At 44.5% G+C, this 15750-nt stretch overlaps 1 protein-coding gene across 6 annotated transcripts in view; it reads left to right on the top strand.

Moving 5' to 3' along the window:
• Positions 1-15750, top strand: part of PRKN (parkin RBR E3 ubiquitin protein ligase) — a 1414869-nt gene that overhangs the window by 975201 nt on the left and 423918 nt on the right. The window contains exon 8 of one of the 6 annotated variants that reach the window (XM_081293733.1): positions 7966-8000. The exons of the other annotated variants lie outside the window; for them this stretch is intronic. Within the exon in view, the coding sequence (XP_081149859.1) occupies positions 7966-7985 (20 nt within the window). The 3' untranslated portion in view covers positions 7986-8000. Of the gene's footprint in view, positions 1-7965; positions 8001-15750 lie in introns of those variants that run through there. 6 annotated transcript variants of the gene reach the window in all.

The raw sequence follows: 15750 nt of genomic DNA, 5'->3' as shown, positions 1-15750 counted from the left end.
TAGATCATCCTTTTAGTGTGTGTGTTCTTTTCAGATTATAAAGCAATGCTTATTTTTATAATCAGGAAAAAACCACTTTTTTATAATCATAAATACATCAACTTGATATCAAGGACAAAAATTACCAGAAGTGCTAAAGCCAGTTTCACTTTAAAGTATGTAGCGATGTGTCCTCACTTTTCTTCCTGAAGATTCTCACCTTTTCTCTTCCTGTGGTCATTAAGATGACAGCTTTTGCTTCTAACACTATATCCACAATTTCTCCCACAAAGATCCCCTTGAAAAGCAGACTGTGAAGACTTGCAAAACTATCGGAACCATGGCCTGCTCATTGTTTCTGGCTTCTCTTTGAAACATTCAAGTTTGGGAGCTAAGGAGAGGAACATGTGCTTATTTTTGCAAGAGAAAGTAATCATGTTCACAATACTCATTTCAGGGGCAATTATAGTCTGAAGGTTTAATATTACTTTTTCAGTGTTTCTTTGAAAACAGTGTGTAAAAGGAAATTGTTTTGTGTTTTTTGCTACGTTTTCTCCTCCTTGGTATTTAATTGTAAGGCTCAAGTTCTTCTGGTTATTGTTCTCCTTAGAGCAAACGTACCCATCTACAGCGGTGCCACTGAAGCTCCCAGAGTGTGTCAGAGGCACGTCGGCCTTCAGTGCTCACCACACAAAACCATTGCCCTGATCCCTACACAGTGTCCTCTGTTGACCTAGAGGGAGAGCAAAATCTAGAAAGCTGGAGAGAGAATAAAAAGTGGGCCCAGGCACTTATTCATCCACACACGGGCAAACCAAAACAATAAAGTATAGTGGCAGTGGGATCCCAGACTCTTTATTTGCAGCTCACCCACCTGCTGAAACTTCCTTGCAACCCACAGTGGAGTCTGTCCAACACTCAGTTGTCGTGGACACGTGCAGAGCTGAGGTGCTGTCTAGAGTTCCTAAGAGCCAGGGGACTGTGCCGTGCCCCATGGAGGAAGCATGTGTTAGAGAGGCTTCCTTCAGGCCTGAGCGCTGTTGGTTCTGGGTTTAATGTTAACAAACCAACAACAATGTGCGTTAAATAAAGTGCCTTTAAACAGAAATGCATGTGAAATAAGGCTAGGTATAGACAGGTGGATGAAGTGTCACCAGAGGTCCACAGGATCTAACCCTGCTCAGTGTATGCCAAATCAGTGTTGGCAGTAGCTTTAGGTACTGCAACTACCATAAATGGTAAGAAGTATAAAAATTATATATCACATTTGTACACTATTTGAGTTTTAAAGAGTAGGTTTTGAAAATCAAAAGTTCAATAATCAATTTACAATTTAAATGTATCAGAGGGCTGGGGATGTGGCTCAAGCGGTAGCGCGCTTGCCTGGCATGCCTGTGGCCCGGGTTCGATCCTCAGCACCACATACCAACAAAGATGTTGTGTCCGCCGAGAACTAAAAAATAAATATTAAAAAAATTCTCTCTCTCTCCCCTCTCTCTCTATCTTTAAAAAAAAATAAATGTATCAGAGGTCCACTTTTAAGGACTAGCATGGTAAAAATTTTCACAAAATAATGTTCACCCTAAATACTCCCTATCTGTTCTGAATATTCAAGTTTTCACCCTTCAAGTTCCCTTGCAGCATAGTAGATGTGTGTTAGCTATGCTGCTGTAGCCAGAGACAGTTTTAAATATAGGCTCCAGACAGCCTGCACCTGCGGGCTTCAAAAATATCGATGCTGAAAGGCCGGCTGTCCGTGTTAAGTAGGTTCTTCTTCTTAGATGATGGTTATTTCAGTCCCAGCCTGTCTTGACCCCCCAACTTCAGAAAAGCTCTAGAAGCAGTAGAGCTGGTCTGCACTAAGGCCTGGCCACGCTGCAAGGGTTGGCCAGAGCTGGGAGCCAAGATCAGGCTGAGAAGCTGTTTATTCAGATCACTGAGCTCAGGAAGTGAGAGGTCAGGCTGTTGATACAAGGGATGCAGTCGGGGACCAAACTGTCTGGTAGAGAAGGTAGAGGTTTCCAAGATCCACAGTTCAGGCCAAGTGAGAGATCAGGAGCAATAAGATGGATGGATGGATGGATGGATGGGTGGGTGGATGGGTGGATGGACAGAGGAAGGACAACTAGATGGATGAACAGACAGACAATAGAGATTTATTTTGAGGGACTGACTCACATGACTGTGGAGGATAAAAAGTCCGACAACCCACCATCTATAGGCAGGGGAACTGAGAGCCTTTCAGTTAACAGCACTCCTTCCAAGTCCAGTCAGAAGGAGTGCTGAGGACAGGAGACCCATGTCCCCGCTCACAACATCAGGCAGAGTGGATTCAGTGCCCCTCTGCCATTGTGTCCATGCCCTCAAAGGAGCGGATGTCACCACCTATCCTGGGAAGGACCATCGGCTGTCCTGAGCCATCAATTCAAATGCCATTCTCTTCCATAAACACCTTCACACACATGATCTTCATCCAGACGTGTGAGCAGCCCGTGATCCAGTCAAGTTGACATAGAAACTGTCACGCAGTTCAGAGTGGACCAGCAGGTGAAGGGCCAAGTCCAGGAGGGACACGCCTCTTCCAGGTCTTGCTTAAGGACTCTAGGGTGCGGTCGGGAGGGAGCCGTGCCTGTTGGCCATGGAGGTGAGCCCAAGCCAACTCCAGGCAACTGTACATCCCCTGTTCCACTGGACACTGAGGTCTCTGTGACCAGAGGGCAGGGAAGGTGACAAGGGCAAGGTGGCCTCACCCAGGACAGCCCTCCCTCGGTGGAAGGGAAGGAGCCCTGCAGTGCGTGTGGTGGCAGCCAGGTGTGACAGGTGGTGTTTCCACACAGTGTGCTCTTCCTGTGGGGTCCACCCCAGGGTGTTGCAGGGCCTCTGTTCCCTCCCTGGGTGCATGAGGAGACTAGAACAGGGGAAGACTTAGTCCTCTACTTCATTTAACGCTGAATTAAGTCTTGTATTCCTCTTCAGAATTGCTTACCCATAAGAGAAAAAAAAAAAAAACTTGATAAATGGCTAAGTTAGGTACGAAAACTGTTTAAAAAGGATGTGTAACAAATTCCTGTCTGAGCCAGGAATGCTTAACCAAGGACACGTGGGTGTGCTGGGATGGTGAACAGGACACACCCAGTGTCCCGTGACCCAGTGATTCCTTAGCATAGGAAATAATAGCCTTTTTTTAGTTGTAGTTGGACACAATACCTTTATTTTATTTATTTATTTATTTTTATGCAGTGCTGAGGATCGAACCCAGGGCCTTGCACGTGCTAGGCCATCACTCCACCACTGAGCCACAACCCCAGCTCTGGAAATAATAGCTTTTACTTTAAAAGGTTTTGGCAGACCCCAGAGGATGCTGAATAGTCCAGACATTTGTAAAATTGACCTTTTTTTCAGAATTATTATATAACTTAAATGGCTGATCTAAGGCACAATTGTGTGTGTTAAGGTTAATCATTAGAAAAAAAAAGTGTTAGCAGCACCATGAGTTGACAAAGAGTACTACAGGAGCAGTTGATTAAAACGGATACACAAACAATAACTTCAGGCCAGCCTCAAGGGGAGGGGGGTCTAGATTGCCTTTTTTATTTTTTATTTTTTGGTGAACGATGTGATTCTCTCCTTGATGCAAATGAACACCAAGGCAAAACCTAACATGTGGTGAATGCACTCTAGGGATTGTAAAGAGAGTATGAATTAAATACATGAAATCAGGAATGCTATATTAAAGTTCTAGGTTCTCTTCATAGGCTTTGCAGTCAAATGAATAAAGTTAGAAAGCCGTCAGTTTCCAGCTTCCCCGGGTGACTCAGCCCAGCTCTGCCGTGCACCTCCACGTGGATTGGCAGCTGTAGGTGGAGATGTTTCCTTGGAAGCAGAAGTTGCAACTTCCATACCTCCTTCCACGTCAGGATCAAGAACCGGGAGGGCTGTGGTGGGGCGCCGTGGTACAGCCCTGCGTGGCAGGTGTGGCACCCTGGGTTCCACCCCACACAGAAAAACACAAAGAATATTGTCGTGCCCCACGAGAGGAGCCGCTGTCCATCCAGGATGTCTGCTTCTGACCTTGCCAGAGAGGATGGTCCACAGCCCATCTGAGCCCATGTGCCTTCCCTGACTAGGGAAGGGAGCAACAGGGTGGCTGTCCATTCACTTCCCTATTTCCTGCTTCTCCAACTAACCTCGAACCCCTGAGTATGGAGGTGCCCCTCTGGTTGGCCGATGTGTTTGCACAACCCAGAATAGTACCCAGCCATAAGAGATGCTCCGTAAAAACTTGCAGAAAGAATTCCAAAGAGCAGAAGCCACAGCAGCCTGTTTTTATGGTGGCAAATTTGAAGTTTGTAAATGATAAAATTTATGTTTTCAAAATGTTATGGTCTCGTTTAAATATCTTGATGAATTTATGGGGCTTAGTAAACCTTTGATAGAACCTGTTTCTGGAATATCTGAGCATAAGGAGATAGACTCCTCTGCTGCTCTGAGACCTGTCTTTCCATCATCCTCCCATCTGGTCCTGTCACATGCTTTCCCCGGGGACAGGGGAAATCACCACGCCCTTGCTTCTGCCAGAAGAGCCAAAAGGCCAGCATCCCCACGCAGTCCAACCCCGGGGGTGGAGAAGATCCAGTGTCCCTGAAGCGCTCAGGGGTGGTGTGCCCTGGTTTTCACCTGTGCTTCTGTCCCTTCCTTAAGACCTATTGCAGTTCACAGAAGAGCAGTGTGGTCAGGAGCCAGCAGAGCAGACACAGTGCAGGAAGGGCGGTCGGGAGCAGAGCTGCATTGCAGGAGGGGGAGTCGGGAGAAGAGTCTTCAAAGATCAAAGGAGAAAGGCTATAAAATATATTTCGTATGGGTTGAAGATACAGAATAAAAAGGTAAAATGTGAAAATAAAGAGATGGAGAGGAGTCTGAGGGAAGTGTATTATGAAACATTTTTTTTAATTAAAATAGTACCCTTAATATTCTTCCAATTAAGTAATTGTAGCAGGGTAGACGTCAACAGTGGCTGGATTCCCATTTCAAAAAACAGGCACCAAAAGACATCTGACTTTATAACCACCTCTCATGAGCTCCAGGGAGAGGCAAATAGGCTTCAGGTACTTTAATGAGGATACACCTTATTTTGCTAATGCTTTGTTTCATTTGTTATTAACTGGTATTGCCCATTCCATGTCTACCACCCCAAACGTGCCTTCTGGATTCGATTCCACTCATGGCTACATTTCCTCATTCTCTGTGACACGCACACCATGGGGGCAGCTGGGAGAAACCCTCTCTGTAATCTGTGAGTCAACTTTGTCCAGGAGGAAGTGAGCTGAGCACCAGGTTACTGGGCCTCCAAGTCCATTCGCGGTGCCTGCTGGTTGAGTGAAGTGTGCAGTGTGGGGAACAGCAGCAGGGCTCCCGGGGGGAAGAGACCATGTGGAGTCTATTAAGTACACTCAGGTCAAGGTCAAGGGAAGAACACTAGCCAAGACAGAGGCAGACTCTCCATGTTCCTCTCACAGAACATTGTTCTGACTTAAGTGGAGCCTCATCCGCTGATGGGAACTAGTTTAAAGAAACCGGAAAGTCATGGCTACAGGCTCTGGAGGAGTTTTATACCAATCTAAGAAACTTATAATGTACTGTATAGGTCATGAGAAGCCACTGGGTAGATTAGACCCATAATAAGAAAGCTCAGTAGCAATTTTTCTGTGATTTATGCTTTTTAATATTTATTCAGTGCCAACAAAGTGTAAAGACTTATAAAAGCATTGTAATGTATGCATAATTCCTACCCAGAGGGTGTACAACTTGATCTGTACAGATTAGTAGGACATAAACACATGTGAAGAATGGGGGAAGAAACGAGGAAAGATATATACCATGTGTCAAGGCACTCACCCCTTTTATTCCATCTTCTGACGCTGCATGGAGAGCCACTAAACTATTGGCAAAGTCGTGCAAAGTGCTCTAGGCATCCATTTATAAAAACAGGAATTCTAAGGGTGATGTTGATAATTAAATGCTAATAACCTAAACTCCCAGGTACTTCAAGGCTGATCACAAATTTCTCACGCTCTCAAATTTACTATTTTTTCATACAATAAAGCCATTTAAAAAGAGAGAGAGAGCTAGAATTTTTAAATATTTATTTTTTAGTTTTCGGTGGACACAAAATCTTTATTTTATTTTTATGTGGTGCTGAGGATCGAACCCAGTGCCCTGCACATGCCAGGCGAGTGCATTACTGCATAAGCCACATCCCCAGCCCTTTAATAGATATTTGTACTAGGTTTTTGTTCTATATAGAATGAATGTAAATACTGGGGCCATGATACATACATACATATATAACAATATATAATGTATATTATATAATATATATACACACACACTTATATATGTATATGTATATACATATACACACATACTGATAATGTATTCATGGTTTGTTCATTTTCTGAAGGGGCTTGCCCAGTGGGTCATTACTAATAAAAACACATGATCTGTCAAGTTTTCAAGCTGGGGTTGTGCTGACAGATTTTCTAAGATACTCTCTAGGAAGGTTGGGGACAGTGTTCATCCACAATATAGTTGGTTCTGATACCACAGGAATCCTGAGAGGGTCCCAAGCACTTCTCCAGAGTGCTAAGGTCATCGCACAGAAGCAGCATTTGTGACTGCTAAGGATGTGCACAGTCCTTTATGTGAAGGTCATTCCATAGACTGAACACAGGGCCTAATGGAGAGTTACCTCCAGATAGAAGAAGAATTTGCCTAGTCAGAGTACTGATAAGTCCATCAAAATTGATTGTCTTCTGATTAAAAAAAAAAAAAAAGATTCTCTTTTTTCCAGTAAACAATGAGATTGTTACCACTAGTCTTGAAAGCAAATTTTTTTTTCCATTTTCAAAGCCTTCTGATCCCTAATGAAAGAATTTTAACTCACTTGTTAATCAACTAGATGCAGATACATTGTAAGTGATGCATGCATGGCCCTTCTGTTCTGGAAAGAAATTCATTTCTCAGATGTTTAATGATGCTTTTAGATCTTTAAAGTGCTTCATAGGAATAGTTATATTTTTTTAAAAAAATAAGTGTTTTCTGACTGTTTTCATCATCTTTGCCTTGTTGTGACCAAAATACATGACAAGAACAACTTAGAAGTAGAAAAGTTTATTTTTGGCTCAAGGTATCAGAGGTCTCAGTCCATAGATGGCCAACTCCATTGTTCCAGGCCCAGTGTGAGGCAGAACATCATGGCAGAAGAGCATCGTGGAAGGAAGTTGTTTCCCTAATGGCAGCCAGGAAGCAGAGAGGAGAAGGGACCACATGACAGATGCTCCCTTCCCGAGCACACCCCCAGTGACTTACCTCCTCCAGCCATGCCCCATCTACTTACAATTATCACCCAGTCAGTTCATCAAACTTGGATGGACTTATGAGCTTACAGCTATCATATTTTAATCTTTTTCTTCTAAATATTTCCATATTAACACAGGAACTTTCAGGGAACAACCTCTTATCTTCTGGTCCCCAAAAGCTCATGTCCATCTCACAGTGCAAAATGCATTTAGTGCATCTCCAAGAGTTCCATAGTCTTAATGGTTTCAGTATTGCCACAACAGTGAAATCCAAAGTCTCATCTGAGATTCAAAGCCAACTCTTATTATAAGCCCCTGTAAAACTCAAAAGCAAGTTACATATCTCCAATATACAGTGACACAGAGTAAACACTCCCTATCCAAAAAGGAAGAATAGCACATAGAAAAAAGAAACAGGGCCAAAGCAAGACTAAAACCCAGCCATGCAACAAGAGCAAACATGTGTTGTAACTCCACATCCAGTTTCTAGAAACTTGGTGGGAAGATGTACTCTCTAAAGGGTGTTGGCAACCCCACCCACTCTGACCCTGCTACAGTTTGCCTTCCTTTGAAAATCCTAGTGGAAGCTTCGATGACCCCTTAACAATATCATCCTGCATTCCTACAGAACCAGCACCACATGGATGATGCCAAGACCTGCAGCCAGCTCACTCAGGTCCTTGGTCCCCCGTAATCATGGCTGCAGTGGGCTCTGAGTGGCTGAGCATGATGAAACAACACCCTAGCCTCCCCACCACTTTGTGAACAGGGTGCCCCAGGATCTACTCTCAAAGGATTTTGACTTCTGAATCCTTGTTTATGTAAGGATATAGTCTTCAAATTCTCAAGATGTCCTTGAGACACCGTTTCTGTTGCCTCTGTGCAAAGCACTTAGCATCTCTTTACAGGCTATGATCTCTTTAACAAGCATACCATTCCTTTTTTCTTTTAAAATCAACTTTATTGAAGCACAATTTACATAAAATAAAAATGTGCTATTTAAAGTGTGTAGTGCAATGGTTTTTTACAATTCTATGTGCCTGTGTAACCAGCACCACAATCAAGATCTAGAACATTTCCATCACCCTAAGTTTACAGATGGTCTCAGTTTACAGATGGCCCACCCCATTGCTCCAGAACCAAGGTGAAACAGCCCATCATGGCAGAAGAGCGTGGCTAAGGAAAGCTTCTGCCCTCGTAGCAGCTGGAAGCCGAGAGAGGAAGGGGCCTGGGGAAGACGTGCCCTCCCCAGTCACACCCCCAGCAACCACCTCCTCCAGTGTCCCCTGTGCCTATGGTCACCACCTAGTTAGTCCATTCCAACTAGGATGGACTGATTAGGTTACAGCTCTTGGAATCCAATCATTTCACCTCTGAACATACCTGCATTCACACAGGAACTTTTGAGGGACACCTCACATCCAAACCACAACAATGGCCTGAAATATAAAACTTTTAAAATAATCATAGTTTTGTAATTGAAACTTTTATTTACCAAATTATTTTATTTCCCAAGTATTAGATAGCTATTTTTTTCTCTGATAAGGGTATAACAAATTTATTGGCACTAGAATAACGAGACACTATGCAAAGCTTTGAATATAATATTGTTTGTTTGAATAAAATTTTTGTTCATTTCTATCATGTAACAATTTCTTGGCCACTTGGTAAGAAAGCCTGAGTGTTGGGCTTTGGTTGACAGAAGCAAATGAGTGAACTTTCTCCTTATTAAATATTTTTTAAATGTTTTCTCCAAGATCACGTGGTCTTTAAATACTTGTATGCCAATTTCAACAATTACCCAACATTGTGCATCCAACATCCTATTCCTAGAAAGAATGAGGAAAAAAATCATTTTGAATATATGTTTTTAAAAATACTTTAGAGTATATTCCTAATTAAATATGTTGTCCCCATCTCAAGAGTGAAACCTGGCTTCTCCCCCTTCTGTTTTTATGCAAGTAACTCAGTGATAGAAAATTGGAGTAAAGCCTGTGGCCCCTGGGCCACATCCTTATTCTAGATCCCTGCACTCTCTCTCATGACTGGCCACAGCTGTCTCCCACCTGGTCCACTTGCCACCCTCTGTGTAGGCCAGCCCCTCCACTGCAGTGCTCTGGTTTCTTCCAGCGATGACAGCCTCCCCAGGCCCCACTCAGGTGGCTGTGAACCTGGTTGAAATCACAGCCATAAGTCACAATGTGAAGCTCACCTTCTGCCATTTGGAGAGTTCATTAGGGCATCTTTCCTGTGTTCTGTTGGCCTCTTCTGTCCAGCCAAACAGTGCATCTGCTCCTATGTGAGGACTGGACATTCAGGAGCCCAGAAGTTGTGCTCCCAGGACCTGGCCCTGGGTGACAGAAGACCTGAGCCCTTTGGGGAGTCAAGGCAAAGGGCTAGGAAAGAGGATAATGGAAAGAAGGACCCTCCCTCCCAGGGTTGCATGGTGCTCGCTGCTTGTCTTGAGAATTAGGAGCACATGGCTTTTTCCCACCTCGAGGTCTACTTTGAGGACTCAGCAGAGTCTGGGGAACAGGGAGGAAGAGAGATTTGAGCTGCACTTCAGACTTCTGGGACAAGTCTCCTTTCTGAAAGTCAAAGCTCTGTGGCGGAGCCACCCTGGACAGCCGTCCACCCTACACTGCATTTGGTGGAAAAAGAGATCTTCCACCTGGATGTCAGAGTCTGCTGAACCTGGATCCCTGCAAGTTAAGTCAAAGGCAAAGACAGTCACGCCACGTCCTCCCTAAAATCACTGCTATTCCTTGCTCCCCTGGGAATCCGAGGAAAATGCTAGGAGCCAGCAGCCATGGGTCAGATGTGAGATACTTTACATCCTACAGTTGTCATCTCGTGGAGATTCACAGCGGCTGTCCTGGGGAGACAACATTGTCTCCTTACGGCAGCTGAGATAACGGAAGGACCAGGTGGTTAAAGACTTTCCCCTAGGCTCAAGGTCCATTCAACACCTGCCAGTCTTGGCTGTGTGGTGCAAGGCTTGTGGTTTATTTTTTAGTTTTTTTATACTAGGGATTTAACCTAGGAGTTCTTCGCCACTGAGCTACACACTCAGTCCACTTTATTTGTTATTTTGAGTCAGGGTCTCACTAAGTTGCTTAGTGCCTTGCTAAGTTGCTGAGGCTGGCCTTGAACTTGCCACCTCCTGCCTTGGCTTCCTGAGTTGCTGGGATTACAGACATGTGCCACTGCACCCAGCACAAGGACGGTTCTTTATCCTGTGGCCACATGTGTTCCCCCCTCCTCATTTCTCATCTGGCCTCCCTGCCCAGTAAGCATCTTCGGTTCCTTCCTGCAAAGCCAAGTGTTTTAGAATGAGGATCTCAGAAACAGCCAACAACCAAGAAGCGGTTCGCTTCACCTCTAACGTCCACCTCCTGAATGTCCACGCCCACCTTCATCTCTCTCCCCGGCAGGGTCAGTTCAAGGCAGCTGTTTCATGCAAAACCTCTCCTCATCTGGACTCTCACTCCTCTCTCTTTGTAGTCTGGTTCATTCCAATGAACATCACAATGCATTTTTGGTGGGTACAAATTTTAAGCCACAAGCATAAGTGGCAAGAACTGGGCTGGGGTGGTGGCTCAGTGGTAGAGTTCTCGCCTAGCATGCATGAGGCACTGGGTTCGATCCTCAGTACCACATAAAAGCAAACTAATATATCCACCTAAAACTAAAGATACAAAAATAAATAAATATTTAAAAAAATACGTGGCAAGAACTGCTACACTTCTTTAGTTTCTTAAAACCAAATGAGATAAGGCCCCAGGTTGACCAGGATTTCCTCTCTCAGTCGTCCCAGGCTCTCTCCCTCCTGCACATCACCCAAGCATCAGGCTCCTGCGGTACCTGAAGAATCGCCAGATACTGATATATTCCAAGCCCACGTGTTCTAAGGTGGTCCATGCTTCTGCTCCGTGCCAGCTGGAGCTGCCTTGTGGGCCCCATTCTGCAGCCTGGCCTCTGGCAGCCTGATCTCCCTTGACTTGAGGGGCTTCCAGAGAGCTCCCTCCAGGAGCTGCAGAACCCTGAGCCTTTCCTGGTCTTAGGGAATCTACTTAGTGACCTGTCTCTTGCCCTGAAAATCACCTGTTTCTCTCTCTCTCTCTCTCTCTTCAACCACCTCCAGGATTCCCAGAATGACCAGTGAATTTGAGCTTTCACACAGGTTAGGGGTGTGGCCACTGGTCATTGGGCACCTTTTGATTTTTGACAATTGGAACAAATATCCTCTGAGCCACCCCCAAAGGCGGGGCCACCATTTGAAAATGGAGAAAGAAACTTCAGGTGACCCCAGCATGACTAGGGACACGATCTTGCCGTGCTCGCCTACCCTCCCCCCACAGGGGACCTGCGAGCTGTGTCCTGGGCCAGGGACAGCTCTGCTTTGCAAGGTGCTCCAGGGAGCACGGGGTGAGGAAAGCTTGGTCACCAGGTGATCTGCTAGTCAGACCATAATTACCTAGCATAGAATCCCAATGAGATAATGGCTACCCGAGTATTTAAAGCAAAATACATAAATGAGCATTTTGGGAAATCAGATACCATTTTAGACTTGTTGCTATTTATAGCCATTGCAACATGAATAACATCAGTTTTTAATACTTTCCAGTTTCTGCTTCGTGGCTTTTTTGCAGTTTTGTTAAAAATCTTCATTTTAATTTCATATACTTTCACAAGGAAATTGCTCAGTATCTTTTTATTTTGTATTTTTTTTTTCAAAAAGAAAATAAAACTATCCCAGGATGTGTCCGGAGCCCAAGCAGGGTGTACCAAGAGTCAGCAGTGGTGAGAGGAGGCTGCCCTGCTTCTGTCCCCTCCAGGATAGAAACGCTCTTCTAAGAAGGTGACTCCCCTTTGCACTCCAGTCTAATGACAGCTGAGATTTTAAATTAGCACATGCCATTTTAATACTCACTGTAGCCCTCGACAGCATGCGCATCACATTAATCAAAGTGTCACCTTTTCCCATCAGTGAAGGGCACCCTTCACTTGGGCAGCTACTCGAGGACAGCAGCGGACCTGGGCCATTTGAAGGATGGTACGGGCATAGACTGCCCCATACTGTGAGGATTTACAGTTGCTTGAGATAATGGTCCATATGGAGATATTTATTTGTTTATTAAAGCATGTTAACCTAGCTAGCAATCGGAAAATGGAACTGTTCAGCAGATTTATTTCCTGTAGTTTCCTGAGTCAGCCTAATTCATCACAAGTACTCAGTGCTCTAATTAAAGAGACAGGGGGAAGGTTCTTTCACATCCTTCATGATGTGCCGATGCACTTCCATCTCTTGATCAAAAAGGTTATTTACAGCAGTATGATGCACTCCTAGTAAGTTTCCCAACAAGAAGGCCGACTCTATAGAGCTATTGCATGTAACAGTGAGCGGTTCCACATTGAAAATATTCAAAAAACATGTTTCCATTTCTTAAAGAAGGGTATTATACTAAAGGCGTATTGTTAAAAACTGGGTCCCCAGTTTTTCTGGCACTTTTGCAATGTCTGGAGTCCTCTAGGTGGGCGTTTAAGACTTGAAACACCAGTGTGTCACAGAAGAGCCCAAGCAATAAACACTTCCGAGGCCACCCTGGAGGGGAGGAGCACACGAGGACATTCTGACTTGAGGTCCAAGCGTGATTTTCCTCCTGAGGGTGGCTGCAGGGGTCAGTGCTGCAGGGGTCAGGGCTGAAGCTGTCCTGGGTGTTCCTGGTCCAGCTCAGCCTCCCTGAAGAGGACCCTGCTGGGATTTCCTCCAGGCCAGTTCTGAAAGCGTCTTTAGCAGCCCTGGGAGATAAGCTCCACTGAGGTGTATTTGCTTTGAAGCCATAAAACACCACATTCCTCCTATGGGCATTGAATGGAAGTAGCTATATATGATCACATCTGCCAGGCCCAAAACATCACCTGCTGAGCCCCTGGGGTCTCTGTCCTCTGTGCAAGCTGGGAGTCAGTGAAGGGTAACTATGTGCACTGCAGCAGACCCTGTCATCTGGGGTTATGCCACTGTCTTTGGTAAATTTATATTGTGTTGAAAGATGTGTGCATAAATGTGTGCAATGTGCGTGTGTGTGTGTGTGTGTGTGTGTGTGCAATGCATAGGCATGTGTCCTTCCTGCTGAGCCCCTGGGGTCTCTGTCCTCTGCATAAGCTGGGAGTCAGTGAAGGGTAACTATGTGCACTGCAGCTTGACTTTGTACATTTCTTTGCTGAGCGGCCTTGTGTGGAGCATAGGGAGAAAGGTGAATCCTGCTCCTAAGCCCTGTGGCTGCTCTCCTTCTTACTCTGTGCTAAGTGCTCCATGCTCATCTCACGGGTGTTTACAACAGCCTTGTAAATACAGGTATTGTAGTTGTGCCCATTTCATAGATGAAAAACCTGAGTCTCAGAGGGATGAAGGCATTGTCCAGCTGGTAGCAGCTAGGTCAGAATTAGGGTCTGCATCTGTCTCCAGAGTCTGGACCTTAACCACTCTGCAAGCCCAGGTGCTCTATTGAGAAATCAGTTATTTATGTTTCCTAACTTTCTAATGGACCTATGGGTCAGTAAGAAAAAATATGATCTAGTAGTATAATTAATCGTAAATCTAGATAAATCACTTTTTAGCATAAATAAACATCTTTTATTTCTTGACTTCGAGGGCATTCTTAAAACAAAACTAATACCATTAAAAATAGAACTCTTTCACTTTTTGCTGTTTAAATAAATAATTTAGGTTTCAAAAGAATAAGCTATCCAGTGGGTCTTAAAACCAACATCCTTGATATTTAGATAGCCAAGACCACAACTCCATTCACTACAGTTGAAAACCTGCATCCCCGGAGCAGCTGGGTTCACCTCTATCAAATATTGTTCTTGTTTGGTGGTTATTTGTCAGTCAGCGGATGAAAGGTTTTCATTTCCTATTAGAAACAGTTAACATGCTTTAAGTCAAGTGTCCAGCTGTTAGGAAAGTCTGGGACTGCAGAAAAGTCTCCTCACCACCTTCTGGGTGTCCTGGGTTTAATGCTTGCCATGGAGGAATTTTTAAATTTTACCTTAGGATCACTAGGCCTCTGTTCAAAGTCTGAGACCTTTCTCAGTGAGCTCTTCATCAGCAGCAGAAAGGACCACCCAACACGCTGAAAGGCCTCACGCCCCCACCCTCTTGTTGAGATGTCATAGCAGCAATCCTTCATGCTGCCACTTCACAGAAAGCACACTGAGCCCTGGAGATAAATGAGGGCCCATCCTGGGTTACACAGTGATGATGTGGACAACCTGGCTCTCAGGGTCAGCTCATCAGATCCCTACTCCTGGTCTTTGTGATACCACATGGGATCATGCAAGGCATCCTGGGCACAGGGCCATGACCTGCACAGCAGTCATTCAGGATGCCCCTCCCCACTCCTGTCCTCACCAGACCCTTCTCCAAGGCTGAGAGTTCATTGTAGGAAACTGGTTTTCTCTTCTCTACCAGTCCTACTTTTCCAGATAAGAAGAGACATAATCTATTTGTATCACCCTTGGTTCCTGCATAACTCACCTAGAATTGTTCTAATCTGTTTTCATCATTTTATCCAGGTGAAAACACCTTAATGAAAGGAATCTGGGGCATTTTATGATCTGCAAAATTGCAGGCATTGATGCAAAATAGAGCATGGGAGCCAAAGCAAATATATATTCATTAAGGGATATTTGCAATTATAGTGAGCTGAATGGTTCTGTGCTCTCTGGTTGAACATGATAAAGGACTGCAGATTACTTTAGCATCATTTCAGACAAAGCTACTTAAAATACTAATTACACCACCAAGGAGCTTTTCTTTCTCATCCCTGCAATCTGACAGAGCCATTTTTTTTTTCTGGAATGTTCTCCCCTGCCATCCAGAATTTAATCGGGAACACACTAAGTGAAGCCAGGGTTGACCAGTTGTCCCCTCCTGAACCAATTGGGACATGATTATGTGATCCAGATGACCTTACAAATCAGGTCCCCTTAGCACACGCCTGCCACCTTGAAACTTTTCCTGAAAAGAGCTACATAGTAAATATCTTGGGCTTTGCAGGTTCTATGGTCTCTGTCACAGCTTCCCAACCATGCAGTTGAAGCAAAAGCAGCCCTAGATGCATGAACGAGTGGGGATGGAGCCCGTAAGACTTATTCATGGTGCTGCAACTGAATTTCATATAATTTCCACTTGTTACAAAAGAGTACCTATTTATTTATTTATTATTTGGCCTAACCATTTAAAAAGTGAAATCCATTCTCAGCTGCTGGGCCAGTGTGCTAACCACTTGGAGGCACTTTGGCCTTGGAGATGCTTGCTCTAGGGAATTGCCACTGGGGCTTTTCTATCCTGATTCATTGATCTATTATGGCCCAAGTTATACAAATGCATGTCTCTCAAAGAAATTTT

Source organism: Spermophilus citellus (genome assembly GCF_964194105.1).
Source record: "Spermophilus citellus genome assembly, chromosome: 5".
Taxonomy (NCBI): domain Eukaryota; kingdom Metazoa; phylum Chordata; class Mammalia; order Rodentia; family Sciuridae; genus Spermophilus; species Spermophilus citellus.
Note: the sequence above shows the minus strand (reverse complement) of the source record. Positions and strands in the feature narration are given on the sequence as shown.